At 42.8% G+C, this 26,051-nt stretch overlaps 2 protein-coding genes across 5 annotated transcripts in view; both read left to right on the top strand.

Annotated features, from left to right (window-relative positions):
• The window catches only part of heatr5b (HEAT repeat containing 5B), a 54,787-nt gene extending 53,745 nt beyond the window's left edge, over positions 1–1,042 (top strand). For all 3 annotated transcript variants that reach the window (XM_082153734.1, XM_082153735.1, XM_082153736.1), the window contains one exon: positions 195–1,042. In XM_082153734.1, coding sequence (XP_082009860.1) covers positions 195–502 — 308 coding nt within the window. In that variant the 3' untranslated portion in view covers positions 503–1,042. The remainder of the gene's footprint in view (positions 1–194) is intronic.
• An 8,229-nt stretch (positions 1,043–9,271) lies between these two features.
• efemp1 (EGF containing fibulin extracellular matrix protein 1) overlaps positions 9,272–26,051 on the top strand; it is a 43,835-nt gene continuing 27,055 nt past the window's right edge. Inside the window, exons 1-6 of one of the 2 annotated variants that reach the window (XM_082153777.1) lie at positions 9,272–9,413; positions 9,885–9,975; positions 10,948–10,996; positions 11,121–11,375; positions 15,046–15,168; positions 17,638–17,757. In XM_082153777.1, the coding sequence (XP_082009903.1) occupies positions 9,892–9,975; positions 10,948–10,996; positions 11,121–11,375; positions 15,046–15,168; positions 17,638–17,757 (631 nt within the window). In that variant the 5' untranslated portion in view covers positions 9,272–9,413; positions 9,885–9,891. The remainder of the gene's footprint in view (positions 9,414–9,884; positions 9,976–10,947; positions 10,997–11,120; positions 11,376–15,045; positions 15,169–17,637; positions 17,758–26,051) is intronic. The other variant, XM_082153778.1, reaches the window with a different exon arrangement.

Raw genomic sequence — 26,051 nt, forward strand, 5'->3', positions numbered from 1 at the left:
TACATCTTATGAAAAGGGGCATAATATGTCACCTTTAAATGTTCAAAACTGCTGTAAAATCTTTTTAAAATACTAAAGCCAATGAATACTGTGTGCCAGTTTGACCACTATATTAACATAAAAATTCTATTGAAAGTACAAAAACGAGCAGCTTCATGTCAAGTTGTTCCCTTAAACCGGTCTGTGTCCCACAGGAGTGCAGTTACTGGCTCTGCTGGTCCCAACGCTCATCTCATACCTGCTGGACGAGACGAGCTTCTCCACGGCCCCCAGCAGCTCCACGGGCCTGCATGAGTTCGCCCTGCAGAACCTGATGCGCATCGGCCCTCTGTACCCCGTGGCCTTCAAGACCGTCATCGGGGCGGCACCAGAACTCAAGACCCGGCTCGAGGCGGCCATCAGATCCACACAGGCCAACAGCAGAGCCAAGGCGGCAGCCAGACAACCCCAGCCCAGCGTACAAGCGGCACCCACCATCAAACTCAAGACCAGCTTCTTCTAGTCCATCAGCAGCTCTGGATGAAAGTTACAGTGACACTGTCATAAAGAGAAGGATCTGTTACAAGCATTAGTGCTTCTTGTCTGTTTTTATGGGCACATTTGAAATGCACCTTAAGTCCAACTTAATAACCTACTTTTGAAAGCTCATGTTACACTGCTGGAAATAGAAGTTCCCATTTACCTGAATATTTCCATGAACACATTCCCATGTTGTGGTTTTTTTTAACTGTGTTGCTTTTTATTATTTTCTGTCTGATCATAATTTAAGCCTCAATATTATCATATTTATCACCTTTCCAGAAATTTCACAAAAATGTGTGGTTTTTGGTAAATAATGATTATTGTTTTAAAGATTCAAGTATAAACTACTTGACTTCTGCTGTGAATGTGTATGAGTTCAGCCGAATCGCTGTGTAAATGTAGTTGCAGTCTGGGAGTCTATTGAATATTTTAGAGTTGCTCAATGCTGGAGTTCTTGTTTGAGCTTTTAATAACTTGATTATGTCTGCCTTTCATTAAGTAAAAATATATAATATATGCACCATTGCCTGTCATTCATACAAATAATGTCCCAATCAATAACCGTCCATAAGAGACTAGCTGGTTGAGCTGCACAGTTGGGCTCATGTAATCAAGCTATTAGGTGTAAAACCTAAAATAGAAGCTTGATTTCCCCGCCCTGCAGCTGATCTCATTGGTTAAAGGAAGGTTTTCCCAAAAACATCGTTCTAACGAACATTCGCAAACATCATCGCAGAGTTGTGTGTTTGGAACAAGCGTGCCGCACAAGCCCTGAAAAGTGAAGCCAAAGCTTCTCGATCGCCCCCCCAGTGGCTGGTCCTAGTATAGGTCATAAGCCCCGCCTCGCCATGTTATTCAACGGGACGTGAGACCAACTAAACAATTAAATTACACTTCAAATATCTTTTTTCCAAAGGTGGTTTCTTTCATTTGCTGTCGTTTTTATCACGCTGATGTAAGTTCAAGTGTCTGTTTCAAAAATAAGTTTGTTTTTAGTTAGTTACGTGATGCGGTGGTGTAACGTCATGATTGACAGCTGAGATTGGCAGGTTCTCTGAGCGAAGTAGTCACTGAAGCAGCAACGGAGATTTTTTTCGGGATCTTCGGAGGACTGAGGAGATTGTATTTATTTTATTTGAACAAGCCTCTTGTCGTACTGCAATCAAATTTTTTTTAAATGCACTCAGGGAGAGTGCGTTCTGCGAGAGTGAGAGCAGGATTTACTTCCTGCTCACTACTGCGCAGGTCTGGTCCCGAGATCGCTACTGCGCAGGTCTGGTCCCGAGATCGCTACTGCGCAGACTCAAGTTCCAGGATGTCAGCGCCATATCGGGACACTGGCGGCTTCAGTTCTCACCAGTGGAAGAGAGCGAAGGGGTGTCGTCCATCTTTTTTTACAGTCTATGGTTTGGAACAACAGATCTCAACCTGTGGTTAGAAGCAGAGTTTCTTGTTTGCATGACATGTGGACTCAATAAATCCTTATCTTGAGCCAAATAAGCAAGCTGACATTCAGTACAACCTGTGTCTTTAATTAAGATACAAATGTAATTTACGTCTTTAAGTTTGCATGTGCGATCGTGCTCTAGAACGAGCCTATGATTGAATCTGGAGATAAAGCAAAATAACTGAGAAAAATGATAGTCCTCAGATGTCATGTCTGTAATTTATAGCAAAACATTAATTCGATCTCAAACAGATTCATTAAATGTAGTTATTACTCCAACATCTGCGTGACATCATAAACCAACGTGGTTGAACGGACAATTTGCGACAATACGGTTTTGGAAAACAGTCGTGACTAGCTAGTTGATTTCTTCAACGATGCATCGGACTGTGGTAGTGAACCAGCAAGTTACGGCGTTGTACGGGAAACACGCATCAGCACTGTGATTGACATGACCAGGGAAATCAGGGCAGAGTGTCCGCTGAACTGGTTTGGGGGAAAAAATTGGTTTGGTTACAAATAACACAATGTACTTATATGGTCATTCAAAAATATCAGTGTATTCTGATTCCATTTTTTGCAAGTAATGTTTAAGTCACAAATGTTTCATTAATTCATATTTCATCAGTGGACAATTTGGTTTTATCATGAAAATCTGACGTTTTTAAGTGCTATAATCGGGTCCCCGGTGCTTCTACCAACCCAGAAAACGTAACACAACAACTACATAATTGTCTCAACTAACATTCAGAAACGTCTAAAAGTGAAACTCTTCCTGAGTCTCTCCGTAAGGCTGCACTCGCTACTGGTGATTTAAGAGATCCTGGATGAGTGAGATTTGCGTTTGGTTATTTCCAGGACTTTCTGTGTGGAGTTTGCATGTTCTTCCTGTGTCTGCATGAGTTTCCTCCCTTCCAGGAGCTTCAGTTTCCCCCACAATCTTGGGCACAATGACTTGCCCTTAGTGTGTCTATGATGGACTGGCCATCCCTCCATGGTTTTTCCCACCATAAGCTCATATGTCTATTTCAGCATCTAAAAATGTGTGTGTGTGTGCTATAGAGGAGGTTTTCTTCAAGGATGTTCCTGTATCTGATTGCCTTCTCTCAATTCTTACCAGTATCCCGGTGCCTGCCACTGAGAACCTAGCATACCATAGCATGATGCTTCCACCACCATGTTTCACCATAGGGATGGTATTAGCTAGGGGATGTGAATTGCCTGTTCTACACCAATCATAGTGCTTACTGTTCTGTCCACAGAGCTCCGTTCACATCTCACCAGTCTGTTTAGCTTCTGTCTAACCACTCAGCCATAAAGGTCTGATTTATGTAGTGCTGCAAAGATGGTTGTTTGTCCAACAGGTTCTTCCATCTCTACACAGTACTTTTGGAGCTCTTTCGTAGTAAACATTGTGTTCTTACTCGCCTCGAACCCAAATCCCTTCTTGCCCAGATGCTCAATTTATCTGGACGGCCAACTCTAGGAAGGTTCTGGGTCATACCAAGCTTCTTCTGTTTAAAAGAGATTGAGGCCACTGCTGTCCAGTGACCAATCAAAGCCTCGGAAGTCATTTTATCTCCTTGTTCTGGGCAGCGTTTTACAAAAGCATTGTGAGCTAAGTTGATCATAGAGGCCATTGGTGGCGATGGTTCTACGATCTGCTTAGGCTTACGATGCTTTTGGGAAACACATCCCTGTTCTGTGCCTTGCCAAAATTTGATCTTGGCAATCAACAGACATGTCCTTGGACTACATGGCTTTTTTGTCCTGACAATGCAGTGTAAACTGTGGGCCATGTAAGAAATTGTAGTATGCCTCAACCCATATTCCACTCCAAAGTATATTTTAGAATGAAATATAATGGCTAAATTATCATAGATATGAAGGAAGTCAAGTTAAATTGTTTCTTCACCATTTGGGTTTATCACATTCTGAGCGAATGGTCATCAATTGTAGAATGGGAATGGGTGTGGGACACCGAGAACCTTCTCAGACAATGGGGTGTCTCAACTTCATTAACTTACAGACCACAGCTGTAACTACAAGAGCAACTTCATTTACATTAAGAATGGTGAACTGTAACAGAATAAAAGGTTTGAGATTTGGATGTTCTGGGTTCATTCAGATGCCGGTGAACCCAAGGTGCTTCATGTACTTTGCCACTGCTATGCTGTAATAGACTTCATCTTTGAGATCTTCGACATCCACATCATTTTTTCTTACAGCCCTTATATACCCAGGTCTGTGCCTTTCCAAACTAAGTCCAATCAATTCAATTTACAACAGATGGACATCAGTTGAGGTCCAGACACATTTGACAGATAATTAAAGCAAACAGAATGCACCTGACCAGAAAATGGAGTTCCACAGCAAAGGGTCTGAATCCACAAAAAAGGGTGCTCCTCAATACTCAAATGATGCTTCCTCGTTTCCTCGCTCCTCCGTCCTCCAGCCCGTGACCCGGAAGCCGATCGTATTCAGCCATCTTGAAAGACATCTCGATTCTCGAATTGCACCGGGAAGAACGAGGGTTGAGGAAGCTTCCTTGAGGGGTTATGAACGAGGATACATAGGATCCCCCGCATCAAGGGGATGGGAAAACTGAGACACGAGGAAGTGAATAAGAACTGAGAAGCACCCAAAGAGTCCAGGGCTGCGTCCGAAAACGTAGGCAGTGACTTGTTGCCTCGATGCCCCATTAGGCAATTACTCGGCAGGCAGCGTTAGCGCACGAAGGCAACTGATTTCGGACAGACGTCTGAGGTAGCGTAATGGTTTAATGATCTACAGCAAAATAGAGCGAGCTTTGGTGAAAACTACGTGTATATTTGATGACTTCAATAGCAATTTCTTGCTAGAAATGACATCATAAGTGGAAAACATTGATCAAAAATGTACATTTACTTACAAACTGACGACCAGCCGCAACTTTCAGGCACAATCTTTAATTGTTATAGCTCAACTGTCACAGAATGGAAAGCACAGGATTGTGGGATATTAAAGGCAGCGAAGGATACATCTTTGCTGTCTTCAGAAATCGATCAGATAAAGGGATCTCAGGAGCCGGACGTGAAACTAACATTGCATTCGGACGTGCCTTGATGCCTCACAGCCTTGGACTCCGTCCGAAGGCAGCATTTCTCAGTTTCAGACGCAGCCCTGGAGGGATGGAGGGCCAGGCCCATAAGGATCTGGGAACAGAGGTGGAGTGAGGAGAAGGGAGGCAATGTTGAGCTGGAGACCAAGCCGAGTCTAGCAGAGCAGAGAACCAAGATGGAGTCAGCGGAGCAGGAGGCCACGGTGGAGCCAATCACTGCCAAGGCAGAGCTTGAAGCCACAGGAGTGCTAGTTTCACACTCACTTGATGGTTATGGTGCGTTTAAGTCATCTCATAAAGATCGTATTTACGAGTTGAACGCACATGAACGCCACCACAATGTCGTGAATACGAGTGGGAAGCTCTGGATTTTCTTTAAGCCCCAATCTTTATGAGTTGTGGGCTTGTCAGTGAGAAACATGGCAGAATAACACAATGCTTAAAAGTATTAAGCAGTGATATTGTCAGGATTTTCTGTTTACAGCGAAGTAAGCTAATTCCCTGCACAGAATATGATGCATTATAATATAACAATGTAATATGTAATGATAAAGTTTGCAGTGGCTTCATAAATTAATTAAAAACATTAAAAAAACAAAGCACGACTGATGCACATTTCTTTGTTCTTCATTTTCTAGAACTAGAGTTTAAGAACCTTACTGTATTTTTGTGTAATTAATTAAGAGGAAGTACACTGCCATCTTACTCCGACGAAAGTGACTTGAACGCATCTGACGTCGTAAACACGACTTCCCACCTCGTAAGTACGAACTTCCCAGGAGGACTTGATCGCACCATATCGAACTCTGGTGCATTTGCGTTCATCTTGCAAATGTGTACGGCACATGTTAGAAAACAACATGGTCAATATATTGGGTTAATTTGTTGCTATTAAGCACAACAGAGGGAATGACACTTGCGTCTCGATGTCCACTTTCCTGCAGTGGAGTTCAGCTCCAACCTTGTTTAAACTCAACTGTGTGTAAGTTTCTAGTAATCCTGAAGACCTTGGCCCTGTCCCAAATGGCGCACTTCATGTGGACTTTCGGTCTCGTGGACTTAAATTGCGCGTGCTCGCTGAGTCTACGAGTCCGTAGGCCGTCCCATTCAGCATTTTAACGCTCTGAAGTGTGCTCAGCAGCGCCCCCTTTGTACCCTTGAAGCGGCCTTCCACGAAGCCCGCATAGATGCAGGCTCCACACACTTTAACTACCCAGGAAAAATTCATCTGAAACTCATGCACATTTTCATTATGTGTTAAAATTGTAATCTTAGTTCAAACGGAACATTATGTATTATTATGTACAACTGTATACATCATTTAAATAAGCATGATGTATCTACTGTCTAATGCCCAGGTGGCATACACAATATCAAAATGTAGAACTGTAAAAGCACGCTGAGTAGTTGACATGGAGATAAGACGTCGGAGCACAAAAATGTGATTTCTCCTGTCCAACAACAACCAGGCCGTTATTTCCGGCGTGACGATCGAGTCTGTCCCAAAAATACCTCTCAATGTGCCCTCGTGGACTCGCACCAAGGGCCCTATAGGTCTGCACTACATGACGTCACCAAAGTGTGGACTCTGAGGAAGTCCACAAGTCCGGAGTGTGCCATTTGGGACAGGGCCCTTGATGAGCTTGTTCAGGTGAGTTTGATCAGGGTTGGAGCTGAACACTACAATAAAGTGGACCTCAAGGGCCAGAGTTGAGAACCCCTAGTCTACTGCATGTGTTGCATAATGGTGTGAAAAGCTAAAGCTACGTTCAGACTGTCAGTCCAAATCTAATCAGAATTAGCTAATGTGAACAGCAAAAATCACATGAAATGTTTTAAGCAACATCCATATGTGGTTTGAAATCCTATTCAGATTGCATTTCTGGAAATCCGTTTCATCATGACTGCTCTGATAGGATTTTGTGTTGTTTATGTGACTTTCTCAAGCCACATAAAATGTAAACATCAGACGTTGTTATAGGAAACGTGCTGAAAGTCGCTGCCGAAACAAGGTTGTGTTGTTGCAAAGTGCCGGACAGCAGAAAATGACAATATAACGGAGACATATTTTGAAACCGGCGGTTATTTTGAAACAAGGTTCGGGTTCTGCCGCTGCCTCAGAAGACACATAGTCCAGTGCGCGGCTACACATTTCCATGTTTAAATAAGACAACATCTGTATTGCAAACCTCTCCATGTTGCGGTTGGTGTTGTTTTAGGTGTATACTTACCAACGCAACATCATTGCCATAGAAACCAATGCATATATTCCGGAAAACAAAAGAGTGGCATGGACACACACATCGTACCTGAACAGTTGCGATACACAGTGTGGACTTCAATAATTTTAGATCAGATTCCAATCAAATACTACCCTGGAAATCCAGAGTTCTCGCGAAAGCACAAGTTGAATTTGCTCAATGAGTTACTCTGGCGTCGAGTAATGATGCTCATTAAATATGCCCTTGTATCCGAGCTGCACCAATCACATCGGGTTATCTGATATAGGCGGGCCAGAGGCGAGATGACGACAGCGCTGTGACGTCGAAGTCATTAGTAAACATTGCAAGATGGCTATGGATGAACACCAGTTGTTTGAAACAGCTTTGGCCGCTACAATGAACGAGTTAGACTTGGTTATTTATCTAAAAGAGGAACAGAAGACGCCGCTCGAATCCTTCCTTTGCAAGAAGGACGTTTTTGCTGTTTTGCCGACCGGATACGGCAAGAGTATAATCTACCAGTTAGCTCCGCTGGTAGCTAAGCGATAACTTGTTGTGATTGGTCGTAGTGTTATCCAATTGCGTGCAGTGAGATTTTCAAATGCGTGCTTGGTGCCACCCCTCGAGCTGGCCGAGCTTCATTAGTCGACGCCAGACCATTAATCTTTCAGATTTAGGTCTGAATTTCCAGGCTAATCAGATACACAAATAATCGGATTTGGACTGACAGTGTGAACGTAGCCTGAGTGTGGTAGAGCAGGGGTTCCCAGGAACTGTGGTAGAGAACTGGTTGTCACCTGGTTGTCAGGGACATCGCTAGACGGGAGAAAGGTGGGGACGATTCTAGGGGCCCCCGGGTTTTGTATGTTCCCCCTGAAACACGATTTCAATCGAGGAGCACCCACAGCGACAACCTGCACCGGGGCCCCGGAGACCCTAGCTGTGTGTGCGTCAGTGTTCAGAAGAAAAGAGTGTGTGTTTGTATGGACTCATGAGACGTGAGCCCTCCGTATGAGTCGATCGCTCAGTGGTTCTCACGGTCTCATTTCCATCACCTGTGCTTCATGTCCTGTTTGTATGTTCAAATAACCTGACGGTTCATTCAGTCTCATTAGCTGAGCTCCGTTTCCTGTGTTTCCTGTTATTGTAGGTTTGATTATGGCTCTAATCTGCAGCTCTTGTGTTTATATGATTACATTTTGGATTCGGTTTCTTGTTTTGTGGATTGTTGTCGTGTTTTTTGACCCAACTTAAACTCTATTTAGTGCATGAATCATTATATTCTAATATTTTACATGTAATAAATACATGAATGAATATATTAAAATATGCTTTTTAAACAGCTTTTGAATGTATTATTGCAACATAAATGATCTTGCAAGTTGCACATGCATCACAAAACCTCATTACAGTTTTTTTTTAAATACATAAAAAAATATCAAATCCAATGCAAAGTCAGGGAAAATCAGTTCTTTAATTGCAAATTTAATCTGGAGAGGTGCTTGATCATAAAGTGATCAAGTGCATGGCATAGTTTACTGCTCTTTGCATTGGATTAGATTTTTAACAAAGCATGTATTTAAAAAAACTGTAATGAGGTTTTGTGATGCATGTGCAGTCTTGGTGTGATCATTTATAGGCTATCAACAGGATCATTTATGTGGCAATATTCAAAAGATGTTAAAAAGCAAACCTTATGCAGAGTCAGGGAAAATCAGTTATTTAATTGCAGATGTAATGTGGAGAGGTGCTTGCATAAAGTGATCAAGCATGGCATAGTTTACAGCTCAGATTATGATTAATGCATTGAAACGATATGGACTCGAATGACATTACAAACTGACCTATTTAAAATCTGAGCACAATGGCTGGCATCAGTGAGTTTATCAAACAGCCTGTGGAGGGAGACACATCCTTCAGCCCGAGCAACAAACCCATCAAACCCATCAAACTCATCAAACTCCCGCAGGGGGAAACAACCTGTTCTCCGCTCCCACATTCCTCAGCGGCGATGACGTCACGAGGTCTTCCTCAAACATCCCAGACATTCCGGATCAGACATCAGACCCTCCTCATCCTCTCCGGACTCAACTGCGACTCACTGCGACTCTCAGCAGCTCAGGTGAGCTTTAGCAACATCACGTATGAGCTTCGATAAAATCCAGTTTGTTCATTTTATAGAACAAACTTTATGATTTATTAGAACATAATAAATGTGTGTTAAACAGTGATGTCTTTTCGTTTTGGGTTTGAAGTGAATTCATAAAACAGACTCTTGTGCAGAAACAGATCATATTACTAATATCGTACAGTAATTACGATATGATTATGATTATATATGATTATATGATATGATTATGATTATATATGATTATATGATATGATTATGATTGAACTGCGCTGAACGCATCGTTTAAGTGTTTTATGGCTTAGTAATTACATTTGAAATAGTTGCTTTATCAGTAGACATTTCTAGAGAAGTATGCGACTGGAGCTGAGCCAATGAAAGCAGAATGAAGTGTTCTCACATGTTCAGCTGTGATGATGTCAGTACAGGTGTTAAGTGTTGTTTTGCTGTGTTTAACCCATGTAGAACCAGTATGATGATGTTGGGAATCTTCCTGATAATCACAGCTGCTGCCCGTGTTGTTTCTCAAGAGGCAGAAGAGCCTGTGTCATATACGGCAAGTGCATTATTAACATATCGGCCTGTCATGATTATTGATTATTGTTGATCCTGGTGAAACATTTCAATCAACCAATCAGATTTGAGAGGGAAATTTACAGTGTAGATCAAGTTTAGGCTTATAACCAGGGTAAGGTGCTTCTATATCAGTGTGATTCACCATCATTTCCCTCTGATTTTAGGGATAATAAGTTACGGTTAGGTTTAGGGATAAGTTACGGTTAGGGTTAGGGATAAGTTACAGTTAGGGTTAGGGTTAGGTTTAGGGATATTGTTAAGACTAAATTTTCAGACATGTTGTTCCAGGATCAACAAAATTTGTTGATTCACGAACATGTCTTATTTGGCAAAATCAACGTTACCATTAATCGCCTGATCATGCTTATTCCATCTAATCACAATTATTTGAGATAACCGCAATCATTTTGCAGGTTAATTTAAAATGATTTTTGCCATCCAAAAAGGGAATTATTTTTTTAATTATTATTTTTTAATAAAGAACAAAACACAACGGCATTCATTCAAATCCCGTTTCATAGGATGTCTAGTTACAAATTGTGTGTTTTAGGATTGCTGAAGTTAACATGTTTACTAATAAAGTAATAAAAAAAATTATGAAAGAAGCTGTGACAGTAACAGTATTTTTTTTTTTTTTTTTAATTAAGGGAATTATAAATGATTAAAGAAATGGCATCAGATGTCCCCGCTGAAAGAAAAAACAGAAGCTAAGCAGGTCGGCTGGTTTTAGAGGGTTTACCTTCAGGCTGGTCAAACTGGGAGAGCTGGGAGTGTGTGTGTGTTTTTCAGCAGGGGGATATAGAGCAGAAAAAACACTTCCTTCATACGAAACGATCGTGAAAGGCCTATTTACATGCAGCTAAACAACAGATATGATTGTTTGGTTATTACAGCTCATATATGTGTTAACTGACTGGTGTGATTCTCATACAGTGATTTTTCTTGTTCACAGCAGTGCACAGAAGGCTATGAATATGATCCCATTAAAGAGGTATGCAAAGGTAATAAAATAAAAATCTCTCTCTGGCCTTGTACGGCCAACTGTCGTGTTTTTGTCAGTTTCCGTCTGTGAGAAGGTGAACCAGAGCCCACAGTAACAGCAGGTTTCTCCGTGTCTGTGAACAGATATTGACGAGTGTGCCCTTGTTTCTGACGCCTGTAAAGGGGGCATGAAGTGCATAAACCACTACGGCGGATACCTCTGCCTCCCTCAGAACGCACAGATCTTCGTCAGTGATGGGGACGAGTCATCACAATCATCAAACCCTGCTCCCCAAAGCCCTGTTAACCCCCTGAACCCACAGACCCACTCGAACCCCAGAGCTGGAGACACTCGCTGCTCGCCTGGATTCACACGCGATGAGCAGAACTTCTGTCAAGGTACGACAGCACTGTTTAAACACTAGCATTATTAGCCTTGTGTCTGAAAGACAGGCTCACTGAGGAAAGCACACAACATAGATGACATAGTATAACATATATATGTTCAAGGAGAAGCTTAATGTGCAAAAGAGATAAGAGTGTGTACAGTACAGGGGGCAAAATAATATAATCAGAGATTTGAGCAGGAGATAGAGTTGAAGAATGGACTGGAGGAGGAGGAGAAGGCCGTGTGTATCGTAGGGTTTGATACAAGTTCAGTGATGAAGACCTGAACGGCACTTTCCGTCCTGTAGATCTGAGTCCAGTGAACAGGGAAGGTTCTGGCAAGGTTCTTTCAAAGTTATGAGCAAACGTTCTTCCAGTAACATTAACAGAACGTTCATTCAGAGCTATCTGGTCTTTAATAGTGTTTTAAATGAAGAAATACAATAAAAATGTACTTCCTTACTAATTCAGAGAACATTCAAAATGAATGTTCCATAATGTTTGCAAAATTATATAATGGAATGTTTCCTTAATGTCCTCATATCTAAAAAAAATACATAAATTAATAAACATTTTAAAAACATTTAAAAAAGTTTCAAATGAAAGTCGAGAGAACATTCAGAAATAACGTTTTTATATCTAATGGGAACGTTAGCAAAACATTCTTAGAACATGTTGTAGTTGTTGGCTGAGTTTTTACCATCTCGTCATGTAAACTAGATCGATGATGCTTTCTGATTAAAAATTTATGATGTTATTAAAGAACATGCCTCATTTCTTTATTAAAGAAAATGCCTCATTCATTCATTCATTCAACATATTAAAGGGATAGTTCGGAGTAATATCAGCCTAGGGTCCTTTGCACCATGACCTCGAGCCAAATACCCTCCAGAAGCCTTTTCTCCCCATTGTTGAACATTATTAAAGTTAGAGCTTATTTAGAGATATCAGCCGGATGGTTTAGTGCAGGCGCTAATGGATCCAAGGTTGTACCTGGTAAATTACCGCACTAATGCCCAGAATGGCGCCAGACTTCTACAGTAGTACAAATAGGTTCTGTACTCATAAAACGAGGCATTGGAAAGTTTGTAAGTACATCAGGAGTTTATTTAAATAACACTTGCCTGACGGCTAATGCTACCGCTAACCCGGACAGTGGTTTGGGAAAAGCCTGTAAAAGTCCTGGCAGAAAGTGATGCGTAAGGATGTAGTGTAACGACGCCCAGTTCCAGGAATGCACTAATATTTTGTTGGTAGTACCAGTTTATAACAATTATTAGTTAACACTAAGTTTTTAACACTACGGAAAAAATAATAATTCGTCGTTACACTACATCCTTATGCATCGCTTTCTGCAGGACTTTTACAGGCTTTTCCCAAACCACTGAAGCGACCTCGACGTCCGGGTTAGCGGTAGCATGAGCCGTCAGGCAAGTGTTATTTAAATAAACTCCTGATGTACTTACAAACTTTCCAATGCCCCGTTTTATGAGTACAGAACCTATTTGTACTACTGTAGAAGTTTGGTGCCATTCTGGACATTATTAGTGCGGTAATTTACCAGGTACAACCTTGGATCCATTAGCGCCTGCACTAAACCATCGGCTGATATCTCTAAATAAGCTCTAACTTTAATAATGTTCAACAATGGGGAGAAAAGGCTTCTGGGGGGTGTTTGGCTCGAGGCCATGGTGCAAACAAGCGGCAACCTCCCCGTCTCTCTCTTGAAACCAACACGGAAGTGAGTTAAACTGCAATTCGTTGACTGGCCGCTTGAGGCTGGTGTCAAAAGTGAGTCAAATCTGTATCTCCCCCATGTTAAAATGCCAAATTTTACAGCAGAAAAAAACGTGTTTACAGCCTGGTGTCTGTATGTGGCTTTGGTCTATACAGCTAATTTTGCCCTTCATGACAACTGTGAGGGGGGTGAATTTTTTTATAACTCATCCGTTTAGTTGATTAATATTTAAAGTTCTGCATAATTAAGGGTGTGTCCACTAGAGTGACAGGTGGGCCGCTGATGTCAATGCTAGCCGTTTGTCTGCTGTTACTAGCCGTCACTTCACCTCAGCATATGTTAGCTGCTGAACTTGCCATCTCTGCTGTGTTTGTGCTTTTTTTCGGGATTATTTCATATTTCAGTTGTTTTCCTCTGTGAACATGCACTAATGGATGTCTGACAATTTCGTTGCTTTTTGGAGTTTTCAGATTTAAAAACGTCAATAAAGGCTCGTTCGTTCTGCTCTCACGGAACAGATAGATTATAATATGCTTATGTACCGTCAGATGAAATCCTGCAGGTGTCGGCGCTTTCTCCGTCCATGCAATAAATGCACATCCTTACATGAGCGCGGATTTCCAGCGCATTTACTTGAACTTCATAGGTATTACGTTAATATATCTATGGTTTAACCCATTTGAGTGGCGGCCAAAATCATAATTTAAAATGGACTGAATAAGCTCTCTACGAACTTGACGAGCGATGCCGCGCTGACGGACATACACTATAAAAAAAGAGTGACTGACATGTATGCACATAAATCACTGAGACACACACACTCTCTCAGAGTAATATTAAGTTACTGCATAATACATTTTCAACAAGCAGAATAGTACAGAATCACGATACACAGTCTCACTTGTTGCCATGTCTTTTAACTATTATAATATTTCGAAGGGCAAAAACAGGAACTTTTAATTGGCTTTACATCATCAATTGTCACTTTAGCGCGAGGCCCTGTGCAGTCGCAGACTTGGTACTGTCAGCAGCATATAGCATAGCATTACCTCCCCACCCGCCCCGCCTCTTTGCCCATTTTCTGTTATCCGGGAGTGACACGAGGCCAAGATGGCGACGGCCGGCTCCGCCCACTTTAGGCTTCAAAAATACTCTTCAGAAACCTACGGGTGACGTCACGGACACTATGTCCATATTTTTTTACAGTCTATGGGTGCAAAGTAGAGTTCTCAACGGGTCGGGTCGGCCCGACAAACCCGACGGGACCCGCCGGTTCGGGCCGGGTTCGGGTCGAAAATATAAGCAAATGACTCGGGTCGGGTCGGACCTCGGGCTTAATCTTTTCCGCTCAGTAAAAAACTAAAACATTTATTAATCATCGCTGCTGTTCACCGTAAAGCAAGTCTGGCTGCTGCGTGCAACGTGCATCATGGAGAGGGGCGGGGGCAGACGCCGCTGCGTGCACGCCTTTAGCCTGGAGAAGAGGATGGAGTTGGTGAAAAGTAAACTTGCCGCAGGTGAATTCACCGTCGCTACTACAGACTATTTATATATTTAAAGTTTATTGTTTCAGTTGTTTGTATTGTTAAAAGGCGTGAACATTAAAGGTTGATTTGAATTCGCGTCTGCTGGTCATGATAATACGTGTATGAGGAAAAAAAATTCCGACGCGGCATCGGGCCGCGGGCCGGGTTCGGGCAGATAATTCATGTTGATGTGTCGGGTTACATCGGGTCCGGGCTTTAAAAGCCACGGGCCGGGTCGGGTCGGGTTGTAATTTTCAGGCCCGTTGAGAACTCTAGTGCAAAGGACCCTAGGTTGATTTTACTCCGAACCATCCCTTTAATGTGATAAATTTGTGATTTTCTAGACTTGTTTTCACCATGGTATGCATTGATCAGTGTGTGTGTGTTTGTGTGTGTGTGTGTGTGTGTGTGTGTGCAGATGTAGACGAATGCGCTCAGGCCACACACACCTGCACTGCAGATCAAACCTGCTTCAACACCAGAGGCTCTTACACCTGCCAGTGTCTTCCTGGATACCAGAAGCACAGAGATCAGTGTGTGGGTGAGTTCAGACAGAAAACAACACTTGTGAAAGTGGTCAGCCAAAGTGGTCTTGTGATTTCACTGGTTAAGATAGAGGGTCAGCTTGTTTTTGTTGGTTGAACTGGTCGACTAACGTGGTCTTACTGGGGTTTCCTTGTCCAATTCCTGGGTTCAATTGTCATTGGGAAAAACAGTGCGAGAGCATACAGTGGGGAGAACAAGTATTTGATACACTGCAGATTTTGCAGGTTTTCCCACTTACAAAGCATGTAGAAGTCTGTAATTTGTATCATAGGTACTCTTCAACTGTGAGTGACGGAATCTAAAACAAAAATCCAGAAAATCACATTGTATGATTTTTAAGTAATTAATTTGCATTTTATTGCATGACAAAAGTATTTGATACATCAGAAAAGCAGAACTCAATATTTGGTACAGAAACCTTTGTTTGCAATTACAGAGATCATATGTTTCCTGTAGTTCTTGACCAGGTTTGCACACATTGCCGCAGGGATTTTGGCCCACTCCTCCATACAGACCTTTTCCAGATCCTTCAGGTTTTGGGGCTGTCGCTGGGCAATACAGACTTTCAGCTCCCTCCAAAGATTTTCTATTGGGTTCAGGTCTGGAGACTGGCTAGGCCACTCCAGGACCTTGAGATGCTTCTTACGGAGCCACTCCTTAGTTGCCCTGGCTGTGTTTCTCGGGTCGTTGTCATGCTGGAAGACCCAGCCACGACCCATCTTCAATGCTCTTACTGAGGGAAGGAGGTTGTTGGCCAAGATCTCACGATACATGGCCCCATCCATCCTTCCCTCAATACGGTGCAGTCGTCCTGTACCCTTTGCAGAAAAGCATCCCCAAAGAATGATGTTTCCACCTCCATGCTTCACGGTTGGGATGGTGTTCTTGGGGTTGTACTCATCCTTCTTCTTCCTCCAAACACGGCGAGTGGAGTTTAGACCAAAAAGCTCTATTTTTGTCTCATCAGACCACATGACCTTCTCCCATTCCTCCTCTGGATCATCCAGATGGTCATTGGCAAACTTCAGACGGGCCTGGACATGCGCTGGCTTGAGCAGGGGACCTTGTCTGCGCTGCAGGATTTTAATCCATGACGGCATAGTGTGTTACTAATGGTTATCTTTGAGACTGTGGTCCCAGCTCTCTTCAGGTCATTTACCAGGTCCTGCCTTGTAGTTCTGGGCTGATCCCTCACCTTCCTCATGATCATTGATGCCCCACGAGGTGAGATCTTGCATGGTGCCCCAGACCGAGGGAGATTGACCGTCATCTTGAACTTCTTCCATTTTCTAATAATTGTGCCAACAGTTGTTGCCTTCTCTCCAAGCTGCTTGCCTATTGTCCTGTAGCCCATCCCAGCCTTGTGCAGGTCTACAATTTTATCCCTGATGTCCTTACACAGCTCTCTGGTCTTGTCCATTGTGGAGAGGTTGGAGTCTGTTTGATTGAGTGTGTGGACAGGTGTCTTTTATACAGGTAACGAGTTCAAACAGGTGCAGTTAATACAGGTAATGAGTGGAGAACAGGAGGGCTTCTTAAAGAAAAACTAACAGGTCTGTGAGAGCCGGAATTCTTACTTGGTGATCAAATACTTATGTCATGCAATAACATGCAAATTAATTATTTAAAAATCATACAATGTGATTTTCTGGATTTTTGTTCTAGATTCCGTCTCTCACATTTAAAGTGTACCTATGATAAAAATTAAAGACCTCTACATGCTTTGTAAGTGGGAAAACCTGCAAAATCTGCAGTGTATCAAATACTTGTTCTCCCCACTGTATATACTAGCCTGTGAAGATTTTTTCCCCCATGCACCTACTTATTGGTAGTATTTTAATCAGTGGTAAATGTTGCAGATTGACTGGCGAGACTCTAGCATGTAAAATGTTTCTGACTTTCAATGGTCTTCTGTAATGTCTCTCATGTCTGCAATGTCGGCAGCTCATTCCACCAGAGAGGAGCGGAGAGAGTGAAGGTTCTGGAAAGTGATTTGTGCCTCGTTGTGAAGGAATAGAAAGGCCTCATGTGTTCAGTGACTGCTGGCGGGTGGGAGTGTACTCTTGTTTCGAGGAAGAATAGAAGTACAATCAGCTTAGCATCTATATGTGCATTAAATTACAGGACACATATTTGTGAATTGTATTGCAAATAAAACTGCTTTTGTGCGTTCTTCCGGTACGTGCATTCCTGTGTATCTGCGGATCTGTTGTGTGCATGTGTGGAAGGTTCAGTCAATATATTTCTAATCAACCATCAACGTGAACTATTCGACTAGACATCAGACTCTGTTAAGACTGAGGTCCCCCCTCAAAACTCCCTGAAACCCTTGCAAATGTTTCTTCAGATTTGGTCTATCAAACAATAATCAAAAACAAAAAGGAGATGTTACCATTATCACCCTGCAAATCTGTCAAGAATTCCATGGGTTATATGAGCAGTGTTTGTGTAAACCTCTTTGCAGATAGAAACGAGTGTCTGCTGTCACACTTCTGCATGCACACGTGTGTGAACACCGCTGGCTCTTACCACTGCGAGTGCAATGATGGATACCAGCTCGCCAGCAATAACCACAGCTGTGTAGGTGAGTTAAAGACCAGACCTGCCTTTTTGTCCAAGAGTGTCTGTGTGTGTGTGTGTGTTTATATAATTTATGAGGACACAAATTTGTGTAATGACATGGGTATTATACTGGTATTACAAAGTAAACGTGGTTTATGAGGACATTTCCTGAGTCCTCATAATGAAAATAGCTTAAAAACATACTAAAAAGTGTTTTTTTTATTTATTTAAAAAATGCAGAAAGTTTTCTGTGATGGGCAGGTTTAGGGGTAACACGCTAACCTGTGTAAGGGGAGAGGATATACAGTTTGTACAGTCTCCACAAAGATAGTGGACCAGACATGAGTGAGTGTGTGAGTGTTTGTGTGTGTTTGTGTGTGTGTGTGTGTGTGTGTGTGTGTGTGTGTGTGTGTGTGTGTGTGTGTGTTCCTGTTTTGCTTTTACCCTCTGGTGGACAAATCCTGTCCTTAACAACATACATTTCTAATCTACTGCTCTTCCCTCTCTTTATAAGAAATACATTTGATTGAGCCAGTGGATTAAAATAGCATGGTATTAAAGGGGATTGTTGGAGTTAAGATGGCGGTCAGTGCTTTTAAGTGTTATAGTCACTGTAGAATATTCAATATTGGGCAACATACAGGAAGTTTCCTATATTTTAGCGTAATAGATTAAATAATAGACACATTCGGTTACTCTTATGATCACTGTGTCAATACCATAAAGTGAAATAGATGTCCTAATGATAAATGGGCAAGAAATCTCTCAGATTAGCATGCTTCAAAGTTCTGCCAAGAATTTGATTTCAGATCTTTCACAAAGGAATTTAAAAGGTCTTGTGGAATGGACAGGAGCAAGAGGAGCTTCAAATTAAAGGTGAATCTGTTAGCACAACATATTTTAAAAGGAGAGAGAGCAGTTGGGATCAATCCCAAGGTTTCAAAGCTGTCATTTGCAAATCAACATTGTTCAGTTGTTCTGAGAACAGTAAGGAATGTGAAACTTTATAATGATGCCTAACTCGTGAATCAAACCATGAAGATCTTTGCCAATAAAATATGTTCTTTGATCAACAACGTGATAAGGAATTCCTTAGTGAGGAATGGTTTCCTGCAAAAGCATTTGTAAATGGAAATCATGCACTCAGTGGAAACTGAAGAACATGCTGATAAGAATGGCTCTTAGGACCAGTACAAACACACCAAATTTGTCCAAGGTCCTGCAGGGAATGATTTTGTTAATCCTCATGACAGAAGAACAGAAGAATGTTTCTTTTATAATCAGTTCAAAAGATGCATCTGGTGACCAACTGTAACTAAAAAACGAGGAATCTCGATTTTGCTTCTAGACTCTGTGAAGAAATACACTAAACAACTTGAGAAAAAATGGCCATGTATAAATGTGGACACCCCCTACTAATCAAAAAATGTATTAATTCATTTAATGCAGATTTGTTTAGAAACGAAAATGCTGTGTGTTGCTCAGAGATATACAATGGTTCTGTTGTGGCTTTGTTTGAAAATATTTTCATTGGCAAAATGGAGCAAAACGAGACAATATTGTGTCTTAAAAGTAGTTGTAATATTGTGTTGTGGAGTGGAAGGAGTAGTTGAGACAATTATCTAGTTACAGAGTGTTTTATTAAAGAAAACCATGGCAGAACCAGTGGAGGAGACCACAGCAAAGCTGGAGGGATTGAGAACAATGGCTTAGCCCAAGGAGCAGTGGACCACAGCAGAGCCAGGGATTTGGTGCTGCAGGATTGGAGACCCAAGGTGGAACCTGAAGATCGGAGGACCAAGGTAGATCCGCGGGATCAGAAGAAAGAGGTGAAGCTGAGCAAAAGGGGTGAAGGTCCGGAAGTCCAAGGTGGAACCAGAAAATCAGAGGCCACGGCGAGGCCGGAAGGATGAGGTACTGCTGTGGAGCCAGAAGGACGGGAGCCAAGGGTTTGTAGGGTCAAGGCGGAATCAGGGGATCAGAGGGCCGAAGTGGAGGTCAAAGGTCCTAGGCTTAGGCCATGATTCGGAAGTCTGGGAAGCCAGGGAATAGGAGAGAGCCGGTAGAGCAAGAGGATGATGAGATGGAGGAAGGGCTAGGAACACGGGGGTGGAACTAAATTAAATAAGAGCAGTGTCTAAGCAGATGGGAGAAGTGTTAAACTATACTGATCCAAATTTTATTATCATTAGGTATTAGTGCAAAACTTAACTTAATGTTACTACTGCAGTGTATGTGTGTTTAGTTGCTGCTCTGATTTGAACTGATCACACTCTAGCCACAGCATGTTTTAACTGATCTACAGGAATATTGATATTAATATCAATATTAATATTGAATCAAACAATATATATAATGGCTGGAGCCATCACTGGACTGTGCTCAGGGGTTGGAACCATCACTGGACTCTGGTCAGTGGCTGGAGCCATCACTGGACTCTGGTCAGTGACTGGAGCCATCACTGGACTGTGCTCAAGGGCTGGAGCCATCACTGGACTGTGCTCAAGGGCTGGAGCCATCACTGGACTCTGGTCAGTGGCTGGAGCCATCACTGGACTGTGCTCAAGGGCTGGAGCCATCAATGGACTCTGGTCAGTGGCTGGAGCCATCACTAGACTACGGTCAGGGGCTGGAGCCTTCTCTGGACTCTGGTCAGTGGCTGGAGCCATCACTAGACTGTGCTCAAGGGCTGGAGCCATCACTGGACTCTGGTCAGTGACTGGAGCCATCACTGGACTGTGCTCAAGGGCTGGAGCCATCAATGGACTCTGGTCAGTGGCTGGAGGCATCACTGGACTGTGCTCAAGGGCTGGAGCCATCAATGGACTCTGGTCAGTGGCTGGAGCCATCACTAGACTACGGTCAGGGGCTGGAGCCTTCTCTGGACTCTGGTCAGTGACTGGAGCCATCACTGGACTGTGCTCAAGGGCTGGAGCCATCACTGGACTGTGCTCAAGGGCTGGAGCCATCAATGGACTCTGGTCAGTGACTGGAGCCATCACTGGACTGTGCTCAAGGGCTGGAGCCATCAATGGACTCTGGTCAGTGGCTGGAGCCAACACTGGACTGTGCTCAAGGGCTGGAGCCATCAATGGACTCTGGTCAGTGGCTGGAGCCATCACTAGACTACGGTCAGGGGCTGGAGCCTTCTCTGGACTCTGGTCAGGGGCTGGAGCCATCACTAGAGTGCAGTAAAATGGCCTTAATAATGGTCAGCTCTGCATTCTCAGGAGCTGACACTGGGGTGGGAACGGGCTCTGGAATTTCTCTCACTGGAACAGATTGGTGAATTTCACAGACTGGAATGGATTTGGAAGTGGATTCTGGATGTAGGGAGATTCCCCCTCAGAAGGGAAGATTTCTTCAGGGCCTTTCAGACGGAAATAACTGCAGGCCACTTTCGTTCCCAGGTTGGTGCTGTTCAATACCATCTTCTGTGCTCGAGGGAAGACTGGAGACTCTGGTGTGTGTGAAGATGGTGTGAAGATGGCGAAGGACTTGGGAGGAGTCCGGTGGTGTTTGGTCGCTTGATGGAAAAAACTTCTGATGGCTGGATTGGACTGGAGAAAAAGCGACTGAATGGAACTGGCTTCGTCTTCAACCTCGCCGACAGTGAGGGAAGAACCACTTAGCCACAGCACATAATCAGTGTAGCTCTTAAAGGCTGGTTCACACGGGACGATTTTAAAATTGTCGGCCGATTTTCCAAACCTGAGAGACCCCATACACGGGGATAAAAAATCACGGGTCTAACAGTTTTGGTCGTACAGTGTGTGGTGCGCAGCCTCACGGCAAAATCAACACATCACACACGAACCGATTTGACTCCCGAGCATTCCCAGATCAGACGGGAAATCGCGCAAAATACCTCGAGATCAAACGTGACTTCAGAGTAAACAATCATGGCGGACGAAGAGGATGCAGTGGCAATAGTTTGTAGTTTGTTTTTAACCGAAAAAAAACGTTATCAAAAGAAAAGGCGATGATCTCTGACGTCCACCGGACTTTCTGGTGCGCGATGCCGCCGGCTGTTTTGATTATATTTCCCGGTGTTTCCTCGCCGCCTCGTCACCTCGCTTTCTGATTGGCTACACTCCACAGTCCACAGGCTGCGTGCTCGGGGGACACCACACACGAGAAGAAATCGGGCCAAATAAATCCAACATGTTGGATATCCCCGATTTGAGATCGGAGCGGTCCCGACGTCCTTCCGAGCAGACGAGAGCAGCCTTAACACACCACACACGGCAGGAATATCTGATCAGATTATTTTACGATAATCGGAGCATCCTTAAGATTGTCGGAAGGGGTGAATCGGGGCTAAAATCGGCCTAATTATCCTGCCGTGTGAACCAGCCTTAAGGGAACAAGTGGTAGCTGACGCTGGTATCTGGTGATAAAGATGGTCATCTAATCTGCTCCAAAACATGATTTTCATGGTACCATCATTCCATGGAACCAAGTTGGAAAGTTCAGGAATTCTCTTACCTAATCCTCAATTGGATGACCAAAAATGGAGATGAGCAGATTCGCTGGATCTCTAGAGGTGAGGGAAAGGGTCATAGTGCGGCTTTTGTTGTCGTTGTTTGGTCTGGTCTTCTGTCATGGAACAGAAGAATGCAGACACAGGTAACATCTGAACAGAGTTTTTTCAATAAGGCAAGGCAAGGCAAGGCAAGTTTATTTATATAGCACATTTCATACACAATGGCAATTCAAAGTGCTTTACATAGAAGAAATTAAAATAATAAAAAGAAATAAGAATAATTAAAACAGTTTAGAAAAATAAAATGAAATACAGCACAGTACAGTCGGACGAACAGCGGCACAGTGCTCATTCAGTAAATGCATAGCTAAACAGAAGTGTTTTGAGTCTGGATTTGAATGTGACCACTGTAGGAGCACATCTGATCTCTTCTGGAAGCTGGTTCCAGCTGCGGCTGGCATAATAGCTAAAAGCAGACTCGCCATGTTTAGAGTGAACCCTTGGTATTTCTAGCTGATATGATCCTAATGATCTGAGTGATCTGTTGGGTTTATATTCAGTGAGCATATCTGCAATGTATTGAGGTCCTAGGCCATTGAATGATTTATATACCAGTAATAATACTTTGAAATCAATCCTAAATCTAACTGGGAGCCAGTGTAAAGACCTGAGGACTGGTGTGATATGTTCATATTTTCTGGTTCTGCTCAGAATCCTAGCGGCAGCGTTCTGTATGAGCTGCAACTGTCTTATGGTCTTTTTGGGAAGGCCAGTGAGGAGTCCATTACAATAATCCACCATGCTGGTGATGAAAGCATGCACAAGTTTCTCTAAGTCTTGTCTGGAAACAAAGCATCTAATTCTTGCAATATTTTTTAGATGATAGTATGCTGATTTAGTTATTGCTTTGACATGACTACTGAAACTAAGGTCTGACTCTAGTGTCACACCAAGATTCCTGACTTGATTTTTAGTTGTTTGACCCCTAGAGTGAAGGTATGCGTTCACCTTGAGAACTTCATCTTTGTTTCCAAATGCAATGACTTCAGTTTTATCTTTGTTTAACTGAAGAAAGTTTTGACACATCCAACTGTTGACTTCATCAATGCATTGGCACAGGGAGTCAATGGGGCTGTAATCGTTAGGCGATAGAGCTAAGTACAGCTGTGTATCGTCTGCATAGCTGTGGTAAGCGATTTGGTTCTTTCTCATTATTTGGCTCATTGGGAGCATATACAGGTTGAACAGGAGTGGCGCAAGAATTGAGCCTTGAGGGACTCCGCATGTCATGGATGTCCACTCAGACTTATGGTCTCCTATACTCACATAATAACCTCTCCCATCTAAGTATGACCTGAACCATTTTAGGACTATCCCAGAAAGCCCCACCCAGTTTTCCAGCCTGTCAAGAAGTATGTTATGATCGACAGTGTCAAATGCAGCACTGAGGTCGAGTAGTACCAGCACTGATAATTTGCCTGAATCAGTATTTAAGCGAATATCGTTTATTATCTTTATGAGCTCTGTCTCTGTGCTGTGGTGCGGTCGGAAACCAGATTGAAAATTGTCAAAGTATCCATTCGAGCTTAAGAATTTGTTCAGCTGATTGAAGATAACTTTTTCAATGATCTTGCCTATGAAAGGAAGATTTGAGATCGGTCTATAGTTGCTTAATATGGTCTTATCCAGATTGCTCTTTTTCAGGAGGGGCTTGACAACTGCAGTTTTCAGGGAGTTTGGAAAACTCCCAGAGAGAAGTGAGGCATTTACCACTTCTAGAAGATCTGCTTCTAAACTGTTTAACACACTTTTGAAAAAAGATGTGGGAAGTGTGTCAAGAGCGCATGTTGATGTTTTAAGGTGCTGTACGGTTTCTACCAAAATTTTGCTATCAATTTTTTTGAAATCAGACAAAGTTACTACTTTTTCAGGTGGTCTGATCTGTCTGACCCCAGCGCAACTCAATGATGTGCTGATCACCTTTCTGATATTATTGATTTTGTCAGAGAAGAAAGAAGCAAACTCACTGCACTTGCTGTTTGAGAGCATTTCACTGGGAATCTGGCTTGGGGGGTTTGTCAGTCTCTCTACAGTAGCAAAAAGAGTGCGTGTGTTGTTTAAATTGCAGTTTATAATATTTGAGAAGAAAGTCTGTCTAGCTTTGCCTAGTTCCATATTGAAAGCATGAAGGCTGTCTTTGTAGATGTTATAATGGACTACAAGCTTTGTCTTCCGCCACATGCGCTCTGCTTTTCTGCATTGTCTTTTCATATTTTGCACTGCTGTTGAGTTTCTCCAAGGTGCTTTTTGTCTGCCACTCTTCTTCCTGACTTTCACGGGAGCAATATCATCAATTGCACTTTTAACTTTTGAGTTAAAAGAATCAAGGAGAAAATCAACAGAGTCAGCAGATATGCTTGGTGTTAAGGATATAGCCTTCATAAATAGTACACTAGTGTTCTCATTTAAGCATCTCTTCTTGACAGACACAGATCTAGCTTCAGTGGCAGGAGAGATCAATATATCAAAGAAAATACAGAAATGATCAGACAGTGCTACATCCTTAATAACAATCGATGAGATGTTTAGACCCTTACTGATAAGTAAATCTAGAGTGTGTCCATGATTGTGTGTGGGTCCATGTACATGCTGAGTCAGATCAAAAGTTTTTAAAACAGTTTTGATTTCTTTTGCCATATTGTTTTCTGCATTATCTATGTGAATGTTAAAATCTCCAGCAATGGCAAAAAAGTCAAACTCTGAGGTAATTGTTGATAACAGTTCTGTAAATTCCTCAGCAAAGGCTGGAGAGTATTTTGGAGGCCTGTAAATAATGATAAGTAAAATGCGTGGAGCACCTTTTAATACAATACCCAGATATTCGAAAGACGTGTAGTTCCCAAATGATATTTGCTTACATTGATAGATATCTTTAAAAAGAGCAGCTAGACCCCCACCTCTCTTAACAGCTCTGCAGACACTCATAAAAGTAAAGTTAGGAGGGGATGTTTCATTGAGGATTGTTGCACTGCAGCTGTCTTCTAGCCAGGTTTCATTTAGAAGCATAAAATCCAGGTTGTTTGTGGTTATTAAGTCATTGACTAGAAGTGATTTATTTTTAAGTGAGCGGATGTTTAAAATTGCTAACTTAACAGTCTTACTTTTTTTCCCTACATCAATCTTAGTTAGACGTGCAACAGGCACCAGATTAGTTGAGTTTGCTGTACGGCTATTGAAGGCCTTAGACTTTCTATCTTGTAATAGAACAGCGATAGAGAAAGATACAGGCAAACTAGGTTCCCGCTTGTTCTGTAAACATATGAGAAAGTTACTGTTATCAAAACGGGGACCCGACACACATCACTGAGAGCTGGTATCAGTTGTTTTTGGTTCACCTCGAGCAGATGGAGGAGGGTGAGGGCCCTGGCGTTGTGGCAGAGGCCGAAGAGCTCTCACAGAAGGAGGGGGAGGGCGACCTCGGCCCGCAGGCTTTGGTGGTAGCGGTGCCTGACGTTTTTTGGTTGATATCTGGGGGCTTGCAGCAAAAGAGTGGGATAGTCTGGTTCCAGCATGCACCAGTTCTTCCATTTTCTGTGAGAAGCACAGGAGTGGAGTTGCTGGCGAGAGCGAAAAAGTGTCTGGTGAAAGGGGCGGTTGCTCTGGTGTTATAGGAGGCTGTGATATGCTGTCCTGGCTTCCCTGGCTGTTTTCCAGGAAGTCGTCCTTGGGTGCTGAATCTTGGAGCAGTTCAGATGTGTCTGTCTGTGATGAGCTCTGTGGGCAGGGCTCAGCTGAGATGGTGTCCGTGAGCAGAGGTTGTTGTGGCTCAG

This window comes from Leuciscus leuciscus, assembly GCF_965113295.1.
Source record: "Leuciscus leuciscus genome assembly, chromosome: 22".
Lineage (NCBI taxonomy): Eukaryota > Metazoa > Chordata > Actinopteri > Cypriniformes > Leuciscidae > Leuciscus > Leuciscus leuciscus.